This window comes from Hemibagrus wyckioides, linkage group LG08 (assembly GCF_019097595.1).
Source record: "Hemibagrus wyckioides isolate EC202008001 linkage group LG08, SWU_Hwy_1.0, whole genome shotgun sequence".
NCBI classification, from domain to species: Eukaryota; Metazoa; Chordata; class Actinopteri; order Siluriformes; family Bagridae; genus Hemibagrus; species Hemibagrus wyckioides.
In genome coordinates this window covers 6545357-6562784 of record NC_080717.1, presented here as the reverse complement: position 1 = coordinate 6562784, position 17428 = coordinate 6545357, and the positions used below count along the sequence as shown (strand labels likewise).

The following is a 17428-nucleotide window of genomic DNA, read 5'->3' as shown; positions in this document are numbered from 1 at the left end:
AAAATAACCTGAACAGCAAGTCTGTTGTTATGTGCATGTTCTTAGGACAGAGTAACTATACTTCCTGCTTAGACACATGCTTGCATTCATATAAATCTATAATAAAATGTGATCAATATGATATTGTTCATTCAGCTTTTGGGGATTGTTGTGCCATGTGCCATGTGCCATGCTTGGGAAGAAGAAGAGAAAAAACTACAGGGTTTAAAGGTTGCAAGCATGAGGTAAGGACATGAAGTTACACGTACACGGACACACACATGTCAACCAATAGCTCCACTGCAGAAAGTAAACTCCCATACACACAGAACCAGCCTCCATCTTGGGCTGAAATAAATAGCGCTACGTTCACTTGCTCTTTGCAGACTTCCTTACAACCCAAGCAAGGGATCAAGTGCCTGTTTCATCGCTCATCACCGGCGGTACAAATAAATACAACAACCAAGTAAGAATGATAATCAGGTTTTTTTTTAATAAGGCTGTTGCATTAATACGTGCATGAAAAAGTTCATGAGAAAACAAAAGCAGTGCCGTTTGGAGCCGTATGGATATGATGGGTGCGTTTAAGTTGTTATTGTAGGGGGAAAAAAGCACTTAAAGTAATTTAATGAACTGACAAATAGACTTTTTTTGTGAAATTCTATTGCTGAAAACTTTCTTTCTTGTTTGTGTAAGAATAGTATGCGTTTATTAATATTAACTTAATTTTGTGAACGCTGCATAACGTATACATTCAATAACACGTTGAAGCATCTAAGTAGGATTCTCATGTATGCCAAACTTGACTAGACTAATAGCCTAATTTCCGCATTGCATACTAGAATGGCGTAGTGTTTGCTAAGAACAAATCACCAAAGCCCTGAGTACACATAGCCTCTCTTTCGCAATCCTGCCTAAGCTGTTTTCTCCTAGTCATGAACATTGAGACCATTCATTCAGTGGGAGGAGCACCTCAGGGCTGAAGATCAGTCAGGCCACATATTTACTAAATGTGCAAAAGGGCACAGAGGATTTTTTTAAATCATAAAATAAGGCCATTTAGATTTACTTAATCTTGATCATTTTTCCCCGCCAGGATGACCCACCAGTACCCATCCCTTTCTCCAGAGCAGAAGAAGGAGCTGGCCACTATCGCCCAGCGTATCGTGGCTCCTGGAAAGGGTATCCTGGCTGCAGATGAGTCCACAGGTGAAGTCGTGTGTTATCTTAGTTAATCATCCTTAGTTAATCGTTGCTGATGAGAGCAAAAGGTTCCCTGCTGTTGCAAGGACAAAATATGCTTACAAATATGCTTGGATTTGCACAAATAAGCCTGTTAGAAAAGAGAGGACTGGCTTCAGATAAACGTTTCTGTTACGTTTCCACTGCACATGATTAGAAATACTAAACTTTTTCTCGTCACCTGGTGGGAGCATGAAAGGCACATATTTGCACCATAAAAAATGTACTCTAAACCTCATACACCTTCCTAGGTACCACACTAGCAATTAGAAAAAGTACAGTGCCGTATTGGTGTCAATTAACGTCTCATTGTAGGATTGCAAGCCAGGAATAACACACAACGGTGCATGCTGTTATAGGAAAATAATCAGTGACAGGGTGTTGTGCCCCAAGGTTTATTCATTTTCAATAACAGCACATACTTATTTGTCAAGCAATGTGGACAATTGTCAACACAAATAAGAGTTATTTATTAAAGAATGATACACAATTCATTATTATTATTATTATTATTATTATTATTATTGTCCATTTATAGTTACTTTATGTTATGACTTGCACTGTAACTGGTATAAAGTTGTAACCTTGCTAGCCTTTCTCTTTTCTATATTCGAGCTGAGAATACAATACAAAAAAAATGCAGCTTGTCACATTATTGAGGAACCAAGAAAACCATCTGCTAGAAATATTTTCACCTCTGACTGATACAAAGTGCTGACAATGGAAAATCCTTCCGAAATAAACAGAAAGCACAGCGACAATTCGAGCTTGAAAGGATCTCTTCACAATAACGTATTAAGCTGAGGACATGAATATAAACCCATCAGAACTGTGCATTCAACAAGAACGTGGTCTGAGATATTTGAACTGATTTTAAATAACAAGTATATTCGTTCCTGATTCAGGCACTATGGGAAAGCGTCTGCAGAAGATCAACGTAGAGAACACAGAGGAGAACCGCCGCTTCTTCCGAGACATCCTGTTTTCCGTTGATCCCTCCATTTCTCAGAGCGTGGGAGGAATCATTTTCTTCCACGAGACACTGTATCAGAAATCTGACAAGGGCATCCCTTTCCCCAAGCTCATTAAGGAGAAGGGAATTGTGGTCGGCATTAAGGTAATAATGCTGCTATTGAACCTAGTGTGTGTGTTATACAAAACCATTCATGCGCTGTTTAGTGTGCTGCTGACTCTTGGGTGTCCAAAGTGCAATTGATCTGCTTGTTGCTTGAACATGAGGACAAAGTACATGTTGGGTAATTAAGAACAGAGAAGACAGGCAAGCTCTTTTTCCACCACTAAACTCGAAAGCAAGTGCCGTCAATGAACACCAGATGCAAACCCCCTGAATTTTATGTGATCAGTCCAAACATTTGAGTCGGAACCCATTTATGTATAAATTTACATATATTTTAAGCAAAAACCATTGCAGCACATTCTGTGTGGTTGCCAATCACATGCATGTGAATTGGCGTAATTATTATCAATTATTTCCCTGAAGGCATCTCATCAAGAAAGAAGACACAGATTTTTTTTTTTTTTTTCCTCTCACTGGTCTGATTAATGAACACGCACCATGGCTTATTATTTTTTTAATTGATGACAAAAACAATATTTAGCGATGATTAGACAAAGTTAATCATGTTATTGCTTCCAGTTCAAAACGCATCCCATCTGTTCGAAGTCTGTAGCGTCAAAAGTGACAGCACAAAGCGCTTGAATTAAAACTCAACCATTTTAAAAGCTATGAAGTATTTAAAGGAAACTGAGCAACAACAACAACAACGGTCATGATATTCCTTATCCTGACCTTTAGAAAGCCAGGACGTTGATGCAATTGAACCTTTACAAATGACAGAGACATGGTGGCAGGTTCGGTTACACAGTGCGGAAGTCACCTGAAAATCATCTTCACATATAGATTCCACAGAATGATCACTTCATGTATTAATTGGTTTTCTTGTGTTATTAAGGATGCTATGTTCTGTCTTGTGTTGCCAGGTTGACAAAGGCACAGCAGGGCTGAACGGAACAGATGGCGAGACAACCACACAGGGTAAATCTAGCATGAAGGCTGTTATTAGAATAACGTTCAGAGCTTCATGATTGGATCCAGTCACTTGGGTCTATGAGCGTCTGTCGGCTCTTGATTAGTCTCATACCTCTGTGTCTGTTAAGGGCTGGATGGCCTGGGCGAACGCTGTGCTCAGTACAAGAAGGATGGGTGTGACTTTGCTAAGTGGCGCTGTGTGCTGAAGATCTCTGACGGCTGCCCTTCTGCCCTTGCTATTGCTGAAAACGCCAATGTACTAGCCAGATATGCCAGCATATGCCAACAGGTATATCCCACAGGGCACAAACTGGCATTGCTCAGAATACATAAATCTAAGCAAGTAATGTGTAATGTTTTGTTTTGTGTTTGTTTATATATAGAATGGCTTGGTGCCTATCGTTGAGCCTGAGATTCTCCCAGATGGTGATCATGACCTCCAGCGCTGCCAGTATGTCACAGAGAAGGTAAGCTTCCACTAAGACCATTAAAAGAAAGCAAGAAAGACTCAGTGGCTCAAGGAAGTGGAGCTAGATCTGATCCGATCTCCTGTAAGACTAAGCTTAATACCTCTAGTAACTCTAACGCACAATGCTGAACAACATTAAACAAAAATGTAAATAATGAAATACACCACGCTGCCCAGCTCTGCCTAGGTAGGAGGAGCTGGATCAGGTCCAACTCCACCCACTGGACTTTTTTGTTCTGGTACTGGTCAGTCTTCCTGCTCCATATTCTTTTCTCTATTATCAGGTCCTCGCTGCTGTCTACAAGGCGCTCTCTGACCACCATGTGTATCTGGAGGGCACTCTGCTCAAGCCTAACATGGTCACTGCAGGACATTCCTGCCCCAGGAAGTACACCCCGCAGGAGGTTGCCATGGCAACAGTCAGCGCCCTCAGACGCACCGTACCCGCTGCCGTTCCAGGTGATTCAGAGGATCGATTATTTAGGAAAACAAGACGTGTTTTCTTTTTTTAAATCTGTACTCACCGAGATTATTTTCTAGGCATCTGCTTCCTGTCAGGAGGTCAGAGTGAGGAGGAAGCTTCGCTCAATCTCAATGCCATCAACCAGACTCCACTGCACACGCCCTGGAAGCTGAGTTTCTCCTACGGACGCGCTCTCCAGGCTTCGGCGCTTGCAGCCTGGAAGGGTAAACCAGAAAACAGGAAGGCTGCACAGGAGGCTTTCTGCACTCGTGCTAAGGTGAGTGATCAAATAGGGGGGTCCTTGAAAGGAAATTGTCAGTGGTTTTTGTTTATAAAGCAGATTTTTCAGATCTCCACCTACAAACCCAGACTAATTTCTTAGAAAGATTTGTAATATAGAAGATAAAAAACATAAGGAAAAGACAATCTTTCTATGAAGCAGCAGATGCAGATCTGGCAAGTGAACATCATGTTTCTTGTGTATCTCACCCCCCCTACAGATTAACGGTCTGGCATCTAAAGGCGAGTACAAACCAACAGGCCAGGCTGACCAGGCTGCCACACAGTCCCTCTACACTGCCAGCTACGTCTACTAGATCAAACATGCTGCAATTAATGCCAACTTTTCCTGGACCACACAAAACTGTGAATACAAAGTGACCAAAAAATAAAAAGCTTCAAGATAACATTCGAATGTTAACTTGATTTATAAACATATATAATTCTGCATGTGCAGTAATCTAATCTATGACCTCATGACCAAATCACGAAAATGCTTTTTATAGTGTATGAAGATCTTTTCATGTCAAATAAATTAAAAAAAACCTGCACTGTAGGTTGTTCTGTAGTTTTTTTTTCCTGTGTGTGTGTGAGTCTGAGAAGAAAGACTCTGCTATAAGCATTTACACTGATCAGGCATAACATTATGACCACTGAGAGGTGCCGTGAATAAGACTGATGATCTCCTCATCATGGCACCTGTTAGTGGGTGGGATATATTAGGCAACAAGTGAACATTTTGTCCTCAAAGTTGATGTGTTAGAAGCAGGAAAAGTGTAAGGATTTGAGCGAGTTTGACCAGGGACAAATTGTGATGGCTAGGTGACTGGATCAGAGCATCTCCAAAACTGCAGCTCTTGTGTGGTGTTCCTGGTCTTCAGTGGTCAGTATCTATCAAAAGTGGACCAAGAAAGGGACAGTGATGAACCGGCAACAGGGTCATGGGCGGCCAAGGCTCATTGATGCACGTGAGGAGCCAAGGCTGGCCCGTGTGATCCGATCCAACAGACGAGCTACTGTTGCTCAAATTGCTGAAGTTAATGCTGCTTCTGATAGAAAGGTGTCACAATACACAGTGCATTACAGGTCAGGGATGTTTTGGCAGCAAAAGGGGAACCAACACAATATTAGGCAGGTGGTCATAATGTTATGCATGGTAAATTTGTAAGACTAAGGCCAAAAGTTTAGTACAGTATCTCATTTCAGTACAACTCCTCACATTTCACTAAAGCATTTTGAAACAATTGATTAAAGAAGGATTTACCTCAGCTTTAATTCACTGTAGGTTTTCATCCACCAAATTTAAACATTCTAGAAGATTCCAAAAAGTAATGTTTTGGCTTTTGGAAGCTTGTGTTTGGCCAATTGTCCTAATTAGGAGTTTACTGGAAGTGATTGTATTTAGAGCCAGGACCTTTTTGCTCTTGATACCATGAGTTCATGGTAGAGTTCAACTAAATCCTACATCCCTGTGGCCTTAAAGACTGTCACAAAAGAAAGAAGTGCTGTATTTAAACCCAAAATAAAGCCAGACTGAGGCTTTGCAGATGACCATTAGCCTTTTGGAGGTGTTTTATCTGGTCAGATGAAAGAAAATTTAACAGATTTGTCATAATGATCAGCGCTAAAGCAGCAGATCCTTTAAGTCCTGTAAGTTGCGCACCTCTCAACTTACAGGAAATAAAGGATACTTGCAGGACTTGATACCTTGATAGATACTGACCACTGCAAACCGGGAACACCCCACAATAGCTGCAGTTTTGGAGATCCAGTCGTCTAGCCATCACAATTCGTCAAACTCGCTCAAATCCTTACGCTTGTCCATTTTTCCTGCTTCCAACACATCAACTTTGAGGACGAAATGTTCACCTGCTGCCTAATATATCCCACCCACTAACAGGAGCCTGTCAGTGCTCCTAATTTTATGCCTGATCGGTGTATAATGTGTAATGCATGCATGTTTATTTCATGCAGTGTTTTTAAGTCATTAACAGTCACAGCATTTTATTCAAATAATTTTTTATTGGACTAAACATGAACAACCCAACTACTCTATGAGTACACACATGCAAGAGCAGTATCTAAGTAGCCTTTCCACACTTACAATAAAATAGCACATTTGAAAGCAGCTTGCCAAGTATAAAGAAAAAAAAAAGAAAAAAGAGAGACAGTGTGCTTAAAAAAAAAAAAAAAAAAAAAAAGGTGCTCATAGGCGACCTAACCTCTATCTGACTGGGAAAATCTGACTGGTATGGAGTCTAAAATAGAAAATGTGTGCTTGAACAATGACAAAAAACTATTTAGTGCTTCGCCGGAAAAATGCTTATGATTATCTGAAGCATATATATATTTTTTTAAAATCACATAAAGTGGTTAAGACCTTATCAATCCCAAACCTATGTAGCCCTTACCTTTAAGACGTAACACAAAATAGGAAGACAAGTCTATTTTTTTTCTTTTCCTGGAAATGGGAAGTAACAAATCAGGGTCTTGTGAGGTATGGAGACACAGTGAGACAGGCTTTATGGTGTAGCATGTACGTTGTCAATCTAACCTGAGATTTTGATACTACAGGCTGCTTCGGTGAAGGAATGCTGAGGTGTGCAGCGAGACCCGCTCAATGGGGGAACAAAAACTACCTAGCAAGTGTACTGGACGTTGAGTTTCATTATACCTGCTTTATCCTGGGTAGGGTAGCTGTGATGCAAATTACTCGAATCTCTAGATTCAGGGTAAAATGAACATACTGCTGCACTTGTGCAATACAGGATCGGTCTTTCAGAGCAGACGGGGGCGTGGGATTTAAAAAAAACAACACCACATAGTGCACACCTCTTAAACAATGCATTCCCAAAACACCACTAAATCTGGCATGAGTTCGGATATTTTGGACGATAACACGCTTCCTCACACAAACCTTAGACGTAGTCACAATAAAATCCTGCTACACTTGACCCATCAAGCTAGATGTCGGTCATTTACACGAGTAGTCTGTATCGTAATGATGGACCTGTTGAAAAACACGGCATGTGATGGAAAGTTTAAGTCTAATAACAACCCTTCACAAATAGCTATCAACAAACTGCAATGTCTTTCTACACCTAGTTACATCAACTGAGAATCATGTGCGAAGTATTGCCACTGACGCTACTACACTTTCTATAAGGTAACTGCGACGGCAGTGAGTGTGTGTGTGTGTGTGTGTGAGAGAGAGAGAGAGAGAGAGAAAATGTGCCAGGGTTCTCTAACCATATGTGGTAACAGATTTTACAGGTGCTCAGGCAAGTTATTAGAAAGTGGACCCTATTATGCTCTAAACACTTTGGTCTAAAAAATAACATGGGCACCTTTGATTAAAAAGAACGGTCATTTTTTAAGCACACTAATAATGCAGAAGCTCTCAGATATATGATGTGGAGCCATGTCTTTTTGTCGTCACACAACTGTCAAGAAGCCAGTAAAAGGAAAATGCTGTAATATCAACCTTTTTTTTTGGAAATGATGTCTTGTTCTTCTTTATTTTCACCATTGGGATGTATAGTAAAAACCTCCAGTGGACTAGAAACCTTTTTTTCTCTGGAAAGGTTTGGCAGAGGGCAACTGAACTCAGTCTCATGGAACACTGGCTGAGAGACGGAGGCCTTCAGACTACAGGTTTCATCGTTTAAGAATTCATCGAGCCCAGGGTGGTGGTGGTGGTGGTATTATTTCGGAAAGAAAAAAAAAGAAAAGCTTGAACTATGCTCTGGAGGCCTCATCACATGATGTACACCTTCTCAGCTTGGGAGAAGTTGAAGACTTCTTTGGTTCTGGGGCACACCACCTTGTCGTCTTGGCGAATAGACAGGAGAGACTGTAGAGGGAATAAAAAGACATACTACTTAAACTGCAACATAGGTTTCGTAAAGCTTAAATAGAAGTGCATTTGTAATGCTTATATAGACTATGCTTCACGGAGAAGAAGAAGAAGAAGCAGAAGAAGAAGCAGAAGAAGAAGCAGAAGAAGAAGCAGAAGCAGAAGAAGAAGCAGAAGCAGAAGAAGAAGAAGGAGGAGGAGAAGAAGAAGCAGAAGAAGAAGAAGAAGAAGGAGGAGGAGAAGAAGAAGCAGAAGAAGAAGAAGAAGAAGAAGGAGGAGGAGGAGAAGAAGAAGAAGCAGAAGAAGAAGCAGAAGAAGAAGAAGCAGAAGGAGGAGAAGAAGAAGCAGCAGAAGCAGCAGCAGAAGAAGAAGAAGCTACTGAGTTGAAAATCAGTATACAGTATTTTATCTCTGTACACTACTACAATGGATTTGAAATGAAGCAATCAAGAATGAATTTCAACTTTAAGAAAAATATTGCATTAAGAGGTTTTTTCCCCTCCCAAAGTCCCTCCATCTTCACGGGCTCAAAAGTAATTGGACAACTGACTGATAAACCAATTTCATGGCCAGGTGTGGTTCGTTTCCCTGTTAAAGGTCTGGAGTTAAATCCAAGTGAATTTGCATTTGATAGCTGTTCATGGGAACTCTCAATATGCGGTCCTAAAAGGTGCCAATACAAGTGAACAAGACCATCAAAAGAAAAAAACCCAGACCTATCGGTGAGACAGCATAAACTTTAGAAGATAAATAAATAAATAAAAAAGAAGGAATGCACTGGTGAGCACAGCAACACCAAAAGGCCTGGAAGACCACGGAAGGCAACATCATGGACGATTGCAGAATTGTTTTCTTAATAAAGATAAATCCCTTCACAACATCTAACCAAGTCGAAAAGAGCTTGAGGAGGCAGGTGTACCATTGTCAATTTCTACAATCAAGAGATGCCTTCATGAACATAAATACAGAGCCAACCACTGGTAACCAGAGTGGACGTTGCTTGAAAATTGGAGATCTTTAATTCCCAGTTCTGGAACAGGATTCTTTGGACAAATGAAATCAAGATTAAGATGTACCAGAATGTTGAGAAGAAAAAAAAAGTATGGAGAAGGAAAGGAAAAGCTCATGATCCAAGTATCACATCATCTTGTCAAACATGATGCATGCAGTGTTATGGCAGGGGTGTGTATAGCTGCCAGTGGAACTGGGTCACTGGTGTTTATTGATGATGTGTCTGCTTTTCACAAAAAATTGAAGGCAAAAAGCTCCACAAAAAGACCTGCGAAGGAAGGAAACTCCATGATGTGTTCAAGCAGTCATTGATTGCAAAGGATTTGTCTTTAAGTATTAAAAATAATCCATGTATTTATAGATTTGTCAGATTGTCCAGTTACTTTTGAGCCTATACAAATGAAGGGACTAGGAAATGGTTAATGATATATATATATATTTTTGTTAAACCCCTTGAACTATAATGTGTTGAAAGTCTATATTTCACTCACATCTTGCTTAATTTTAAATCCATTCTGGAGGTATACAGTGGGAAAACTGTGTGACACTGTCCAAATACTTCTGAACCTGGCTGTATATACACACAGAGGTGACAAAAGGAAAAACAAATGTAACGGTCAGTATGAGTTGCCAGAAAAGCTTCAATTGTCCCATGGCAAGGACTGTATAAGTCTCTGGGACCGACGTGTACCATTCAGTTTCGCCCTGTGGGTTGGGGGCGGAGTCATTCTGGAAGAGAGCACTCCTATCCATATAGAGATGTTGCTTTAGAGGATAAAGACAATCAGTTTCATTTGTATGATATTTCCCCCAAAGGCCAGGGGATAAGTGGACCCGAATCATGGCAGCTAAATAAACGTCCGCCACAGCATAACATAACCAAAGGTTTTTCCTTTAATTTGTCTTCCTTCTATAGTACTATACTAAGGTCATATATATGCTCAATTTATATTTTCCGCATTACTTTGTACCAGTAGAAATGTTAGATTTTTTTTCCTGTTATAAAGAAAGCACGATTTTTCAATAAAAACATAACCCAAGTGGAATGAGACCTACAAAAGCAAGTGAGACGGCCAAGCTCTGCAGTAGAAGTGGGCCAAATGTTGTAATATAAACTATATTTAGCTTTTTACTCTTTAGTGTTCTTTGCAGCAATTTTGCAATTGACAGAGAGATTAAGATGGACACATGGATGCAAAGAAACAACAAAAACAGAGAGAGAGAGAGAGAGAGCGAGCGCTATAGAGACTAAAAGGGACAGAAACAAAACAGGGAAAAAAGAGAGAGGGGGTTAGAGAGGGAGGGAGGGAGGGAGGGAGGGAGGGAGAGAGGGATGGAGGAATACAGAGACACTACATAAAATGGTTTAATGGAGCCTGACCCTTTTTTTTTTTTTCTCCTGTACACGATTGTCCTGTATCAGTTCTCTACTCACATTATAGCCATAAACATAGCCATTAGGCAGCATCATGGGTGGGTTGTTCTCGTTCATGACCTCGCCGGAGATTTTACACACCAGGCGAGAGTTTGCGCAGTGGGCCATGGGAAGAGGCTGAGCCAGCTTGTTCAGGGACTTGCTGCATACTGGACAGTCTGGGTTTTTAGAGGAACCATCCTCTTTGTAACACTGTCTGTGAGCCAAGAGTCAAGGGAAGCAACTTACACCGGTCTTCTGGGCAAGAGGAAGAAGTTCGGTAATATTACTAATCCCTATTTTATTGGGAAAAAGTAAAACAAGTAAAAGAAAAAGTATCGAAACATAACACAGAAAATGTATTGTAGCTAGAAATTACATTTGTTTCAAAGGATATGTAAACACTGGCACGCAACTGGATACTAAGAATGTGTTAACAGTAACTCTAGAAGCTATTAGGAAAATGTGGTGTGTGGGAGGTGATCAAGCCCATTGCTGTGAGGATACGGGGTTTTGATGGCAGACAGCCCTGCCTGCAGAGTGATGGTGAACACAGAGTTGTTCCCCAGCTGGTGTAATCGGTAATTGTCATATCTGAATTGCTGGATTAGCATTTTCCAGCGGCCTGGATCCAGAAGGTCCTATGAGAAACAACAAGCCGCCCTGTAAATCATTTTCACTGTTTCCAGCTTCAACATCTGAAAGTGTTCATGTCATTTTTATGAAATCGTTCTCTTATGTTTCTCCGGTCTTGACTGTGCTTCCTTGAAATATAAATTATACAGGATTTCTTAGTGTACAGTGGATGTTGGAGTTTAATCTCAATTAACTTCCACCTTTCACCCCAATATAGTACATCAAATAATAAATAGAGGAACTATTTGAGCCCATAAAAATTCCTGCACTAGGATCTTGGCCAAGTCTTCTTTGCAAGAGGGATTCTTTCAGTGGGATTCGCATTTAGGAGGACTCGCTTGACTACATTATAGGCTCTAAATGTTGCCAAGTGAATACACCAACCAGGCATAACATTATGACCTTCTGCCTAATATTGTGTTGGTCCCCGTTTTGCTGTCAAAACAGCCCTGACCCATCATGCACTGTGTATTCTGACACCTTTCTATCAGAACCAGCATTAACTTCTTCAGCAATTTGAGCAACAGTAGCTCGTCTGTTGGATCGGATCACAAGGGCCAGCCTTCTCTCCTGTATCAATGAGCCTTGGTTCACTTGCTGCCTAATACATCCCACCCACTAACAGGTGCCATGATGAGGAGATCATCAGCGTTATTCACTTCACCTGTCAGTGCTCATAATGTTATGCCTGATCGGTGTATGTGAGGTCAGCTGAGTGTGTGCAAAAATATACATCCTCAGTAGCACATTCACTGAATATCAGTTTATAGCAAAACACTGTTGAATGATCTAATTGGATTGGTCAGAAGCTGTTTTCTATAACAGCTCCAGCTGTAAAGCAAGGCGCTTGTTCTAATCGTTTCTGGTAGTAACAGCTAATTCACAGGGACTTCTATGACTGACACATAAGCCTAATAATTAAAAAACTGAGCTGTTTAACAAAGAAAACCATAATCATAATTAGGAAGCAACTGTAAGAAGATGCTTAACATTTATGGAAACTACTTGTTTGGGAAATTACTAAGGTATACAAGGAATAAAACCCTTCAGGACTGATTTGCTTCACGTTAAACCCTGGATATACTGATTTTTTTTTTAAAAAAAGGGCTCACCTTGTATGGGGAAATGTGAGTGTCAGAAGGAAATGCCAGCATGCCCATCACCTGCCGAACCTCATCCAGCTGCCCGCCTTCTGCTTGGCTGAAATGTTTCCTCGCATGTCTAAGACACACACACGGGTCAGTTTTAAAAACTATATCCATATTTAAACAGCTCTTAATCAGGTTAGATGACTGAAGCAGGTCACTGTACCGTACTGCGTCCATGCGTTTGTTCTGTCGAATGAGCTCAATAAATTCCTGGATCCTTAAACTGAACTCCAGACAGCTCTGAAAGAAAGGAGACAAACATTACACATGCCCTGATTCAAATGTAATATAAAATGCTAGAAACACTTTATGGAATTACTTTAACAGAGCAAATTCCGTATACTAGTCATAAAAGAAACAGAAGATCATTGAGGATTTTACATCTCCTTCAAACAGATTCGAGAGCTGAAGCTTTCTGATTTAGAATTCTAAATGAACAGTGTTACCTTCATCTTCCTCAGACGAGACTTGTTGTCATGGCACCAGGCCAAGCAAGTGGCTGTTTCCTGCCTTTCAAGTGATTCCTCTACTTCTTTTGCAGTGAGGAACATCTCAATGTTGACCAAATCCTGGCAAAAATGTAAATGTACAGAGATCAATTCATCAAAAAAAGACAAACAAGAAAAATGCTTTTTAGGCACCTTATGTGTTGTAGGTCACTAATTTAAATAATTACATTTGTAGGGTTGATCTACATGCAACAAAGCAGAGTGGGAAACAGACGCACCTCGATGCCGCTTTGTTTGGCTAGCTTAACGGCGGTGTTGTAGTAGCCGCAGCGTAGCAGGTGCTCCACCATCATGCGGTCCATGCGCTTCCTCTTCCACACGCTCACGTTAGCCGGTTGGTCGCTGCTGTGCTCCTTCAGGTGTTCAATACGCCGCTTACAGAGTTTAGCGCTCTCATCCTCGGCCTGGATCGATTCTGCTGCCTTCAAGAGACGTTCCAATGAGCATTAAAATCCCGTACATATCATACCCTACCTCTAAATCATACCCTAGCATACATCCACATATCGTTACTATGCGAGCGTACCTTCCGTTTGAGCGCGCTTAACTTCTCCACCACGCCGTCCAGCAAGGAGACTACGGAGTCCACTACAGGGAAGGAGCTGCTCAGGGTCTTCTCCAGCTCGGCCACCACCATGGTCACGTGACTCGTCTCACGGTCGATGTTCTTCTGTGCTGCACGGAAGCGCTTGTTTAAGGTCTCATAAGGAACCTGCAGAGGACAAACCATGTTCAGGCCATGAATCAATGTCAGTTAACAGGATGAAGATAACAAGTACTGAATAAATAAAGGAACAACTCATGTTCGAACAGTCACATGGATTTCCACAGCAAACAATGAACAACTGGTTCACTTCAAGATCCATCACTTCAGCTGTGTATAATGTCTGTCTTATATAATATACATCAATGTTAGCAGGAAGTCTGATCATTTTTTTAAAAAAATATCCAGCTGATAACTATAACAAGTTTACTTTAATATCCTTTTCCACAATATAGAAAAGATTATATACTGAATGTTATCAACAAGGCCTTGATGTAACAATATCCTTTGACTGTGATACAAACATCATCCATTTTCTGCACCGTTTATCCTACACAGGGTCACTGAGAGCCTGGAGCCTAAGCTACTGGACACAGGGAACAAGGCAGGGGACAACCTTGGACACTGGCTGGCACACACACAAACACACACTCTCTGGACAATTTAGAAATGCCAAACAGCCTACAATACATGTCTTTGTACTGGGATTAATACAAAATAATGTAAACACTGTCCAGTTTAATAAAGAAATCTTCTAATCTATACTATATAGTGGAACGTACACTATGTTGCCAAAGTTTTGGGACACCCCTCCAATCATTGAATTGTATTAAATGTTGTTTTTCAGGGGTTGGGCTCGGCCCCTTAGTTCCAGTGAAAGGAACTCTTCATGCTTCAGCATACCAAGACATGGACAATTTCATGCTCCCAACTTTGTGGGAACAGTTTGGTTATGACCCCTTCCTGTTCATGACCACACACCAGTGCAGAAAGCAAGGTCCATAAAGACATGGATGAGAGAGCTTGGTGTGGAGGAACTTGACCCAATAGAACACCTTAGTGATGAATTAGAGCAGAGACTGCGAGCTAGGCCTTCTCGTCCAACATCAGTGCCTGACCTCACAAATGCGCTTTTAGTGGAATGGTCAAAAATTCCAATAAACACACTCCTAAACCTTGTGGAAAGCCTTCCCAGAAGAGTTGAAGCTGTTATAGCTGCAAAAGACAAGCCAAATCCATATTACATTCATGTGCATGTGAAGGCTGATGTCCCAAAACTTTTGGCAACATAGTGTATGTGGACACCTGAACATTGCACCTGTGTGTGGCCACAAATCTGGAAGCACATAGTCGTATAGGATGCATTTCTATGCTATTGCATTACAAATGTGTTCCAGTACAAAGCAAACATTATTTCTCAAAGGTGGAGTGGAAGAACTTAAATGTTCTGCACACAGCCGTGAATTAAACCCCACTGAACACCTTTGGGATGAACTGGAACACCATCCAAACATCAGTACCTGATCTCACTAATGCGCTTGTAACTGAATAAACACAAATCCCCAAAGCTACACTCCAAACTCTAGTGGAAAGCCTTCCCAGATGAGTGAAGGTTATAATAACAGCAAAGGAGATGTTGATCAAGCAAACAGAGGTGTGATGGTCTGGCGTCCACAAACTTATGGCCATATGGTGCGTTCCCTTACTTCACATTGTCCTGTACTATTATGCTCCTTACTGTTGTGTACAGTACTTACCTTGTATTTATTAAAATAACAAAAGGTAAGGATACTCAAAGTCTTCTAGAATAGTTTGGTATAGTCATGTGTTAATCTGGTTTAAGTGATTTGCTTATTTGTGCAATTACCTAATCAGACCATTATGTCGCAAGGCATTAAATAATGTCAGGTCAAATATCGAATCATGTTAAAAATCGGATCATGATGACTTTGACAGCGACATAGTTATTGGGGCCAGACAGGACAGTCTGAGCATCTCAGAAACTGCTGATCTCTTGGGATCTCCAGTTTCGGTGAGCCTGTACCCACTGTATCCTCAGATTCCTGCTCTCGGCTGACAAGACTGTAACCCAATGTGGTCTTTTATGCGAGCGCGTCCACCTCGAAGTTCAACATGCTGTGCATTCTGAGATGCTTTTCTGCACACCGTGGTTGCAAAGAGTGATTATTTGAGTTATTGCCACTCAAATCCTTCTGTCTATTCTCCTATTGAGCTCTCTCATCAACAAGGCGTTTTCAGTGAGCGACCGGACGATTTCTTTTGTTATGCGGGTCATTCTTTGTAAACTCTAGAGACATGAAAACCTTTTCAGAAATACTGCACTAAATAATCTTGTATGTTTGGATGATTGATAATTCCAAAGATGAATGCGAGTCATTCATGGTGGATGTTGTCAGCATCATTTTAACAGGCAGAATGAATAAAGCCAAAGATTTGAGATGGCATGCCTCCAACAGTGGACACAAATGATCTGACAGGAAGCAGCACAAATGAGCAGCTCGTGGCATTTAAATTCTGCATGCGTGCACGATGACGGAAATGAAGCGCAAGTCAGACAGATTCCCTCTGGTTTTAAGCTCAATGAATCCCCGATATTAAGCGTCTGATCTCGACATGCAGCTTTCCCGAGCAGCGTTACTGCATGCTTGATGTAGGAGGAGGAGGGGGGGGAATAGCAGTGGCGCAGAGAACAAAGGTGGCAAAGCAGCCATCACATGCTCTGCCATGATCAAAACCAAGGCATGTCGGGAACATGAATGTGACTTTCTCCCTCCGCGTGTACATATATACATATATATATATAACCGCGATTTAATCATCTGCGTGCACAGACATCCCTGATCAATGCAAGGCATGTGCATGAATGATCAGCAGCTAGATGTGCCTGCATGTGTGTGCACAGTGCTCCTGTGCAGATAAATACAGTCAATAGATTCCTCGCTTAACGAGGAAGGTAATGCTGGTAGATCACGGAAGCTAGGTACAGGACGTGTGTCGATGACATACTAACGCCAAATATCCGGAATGTCATGATGCATCTACGGCAGTAGCAATCTGGCCTAAGCCATTTTAGGCACCGGTTATTTATTCCAGGAGCTAGCCATGTATTTCAGTAGGCAGCTAAAACAGCCGTTGCCTGCAGGGGAGGCTATAACATGATCCGATGAGCATCAGAGCGTTTCTAACGACATCCAGTATTTAGAGCTGATTTTATTAAACAAAGCACGCTAACGGAGTTGGATTGCATTTACAACAGACACGCGACAAACACCTTTCTTCTTTTAAAAATCCAGTATACTAATTAAAACCTTACTAATATCCCATTACCCCTCTTCGGTCTGCCTGTCTCTGTGTCTCTCTCTCTCTCTCTCTACTGAGTTGTTTTGCTAACTTGTTTAGCTTTAGCTCCCTGAACAAACCCGCACAGTTCTACATTGATTCCAAATCTTATGACATCCGATTTAAACGACAGTGTTCGCCACACAGCTAGTCTAAATCAGCTTAACCTGGCCCGGCGATTCTCACGGGTGTCATCGGTAAGAAATTAAGCAGTTACCAACCTTCAAAGTTGGATATTCTTGAACCTTAAGAGCCATAGAGAGTTGAGCAGCTGTTTCTTGCACCGCCATCTTGGTTTAGGGGGAAATGCTGCGCATGCGCAGAGCAAAATCAGGGCGCTAGTGACAGCTACGCTTGTTCATCAGTAGCCCTTACAGAGGATTTCACAGTAAAAGGTTTCTTTACTGCCTCCCGCTGACAGAACGAGACATTACAGCTGTGAAATCTTTAAATGGCTTTTTAAATCGT

The 17428-nt window shown here is 41.3% G+C and overlaps 2 protein-coding genes across 2 annotated transcripts; one reads left to right on the top strand and one right to left on the bottom strand.

The window, feature by feature from the left end:
- Positions 1 to 286: 286 nt before the first annotated feature.
- Positions 287 to 5033, top strand: aldob (aldolase b, fructose-bisphosphate). Its single transcript, XM_058397060.1, has 9 exons — positions 287 to 445; positions 1076 to 1188; positions 2127 to 2338; positions 3223 to 3277; positions 3400 to 3560; positions 3655 to 3738; positions 4025 to 4199; positions 4281 to 4480; positions 4704 to 5033. The coding sequence occupies exons 2-9, from the start codon at positions 1077 to 1079 to the stop codon at positions 4797 to 4799; spliced, it is 1095 nt and encodes a 364-aa protein (XP_058253043.1). The 5' UTR covers positions 287 to 445; position 1076; the 3' UTR covers positions 4800 to 5033.
- A 1625-nt stretch (positions 5034 to 6658) lies between these two features.
- maea (macrophage erythroblast attacher, E3 ubiquitin ligase) lies at positions 6659 to 17315 on the bottom strand. The gene is made up of 9 exons (XM_058397062.1): positions 17182 to 17315; positions 13583 to 13768; positions 13275 to 13478; positions 12994 to 13116; positions 12711 to 12787; positions 12512 to 12620; positions 11271 to 11404; positions 10785 to 10980; positions 6659 to 8335 (listed from the first exon to the last, which is right to left on the bottom strand). The coding sequence occupies exons 1-9, from the start codon at positions 17248 to 17250 to the stop codon at positions 8240 to 8242; spliced, it is 1194 nt and encodes a 397-aa protein (XP_058253045.1). The 5' UTR covers positions 17251 to 17315; the 3' UTR covers positions 6659 to 8239.
- Positions 17316 to 17428: the final 113 nt, after the last annotated feature.

Excerpts from the sequence above, each read along its gene's own strand:
- maea (XM_058397062.1), bottom strand. The coding sequence starts at position 17,250 with ATGGCGGTGCAAGAAACAGCTGCTCAACTCTCTATGGCTCTTAAGGTT. Across the intron at positions 13,117-13,274 it reads CCAAACAAAGCGGCATCGAG|GATTTGGTCAACATTGAGAT; the intron begins GTGCGTCTGTTT and ends CATTTTTGCCAG. Across the intron at positions 11,405-12,511 it reads CTCACATTTCCCCATACAAG|GACCTTCTGGATCCAGGCCG; the intron begins GTGAGCCCTTTT and ends TGTTTCTCATAG.
- aldob (XM_058397060.1), top strand. The coding sequence starts at position 1,077 with ATGACCCACCAGTACCCATCCCTTTCTCCAGAGCAGAAGAAGGAGCTG. Across the intron at positions 1,189-2,126 it reads GGCTGCAGATGAGTCCACAG|GCACTATGGGAAAGCGTCTG; the intron begins GTGAAGTCGTGT and ends TTCCTGATTCAG. Across the intron at positions 3,561-3,654 it reads ATGCCAGCATATGCCAACAG|AATGGCTTGGTGCCTATCGT; the intron begins GTATATCCCACA and ends GTTTATATATAG.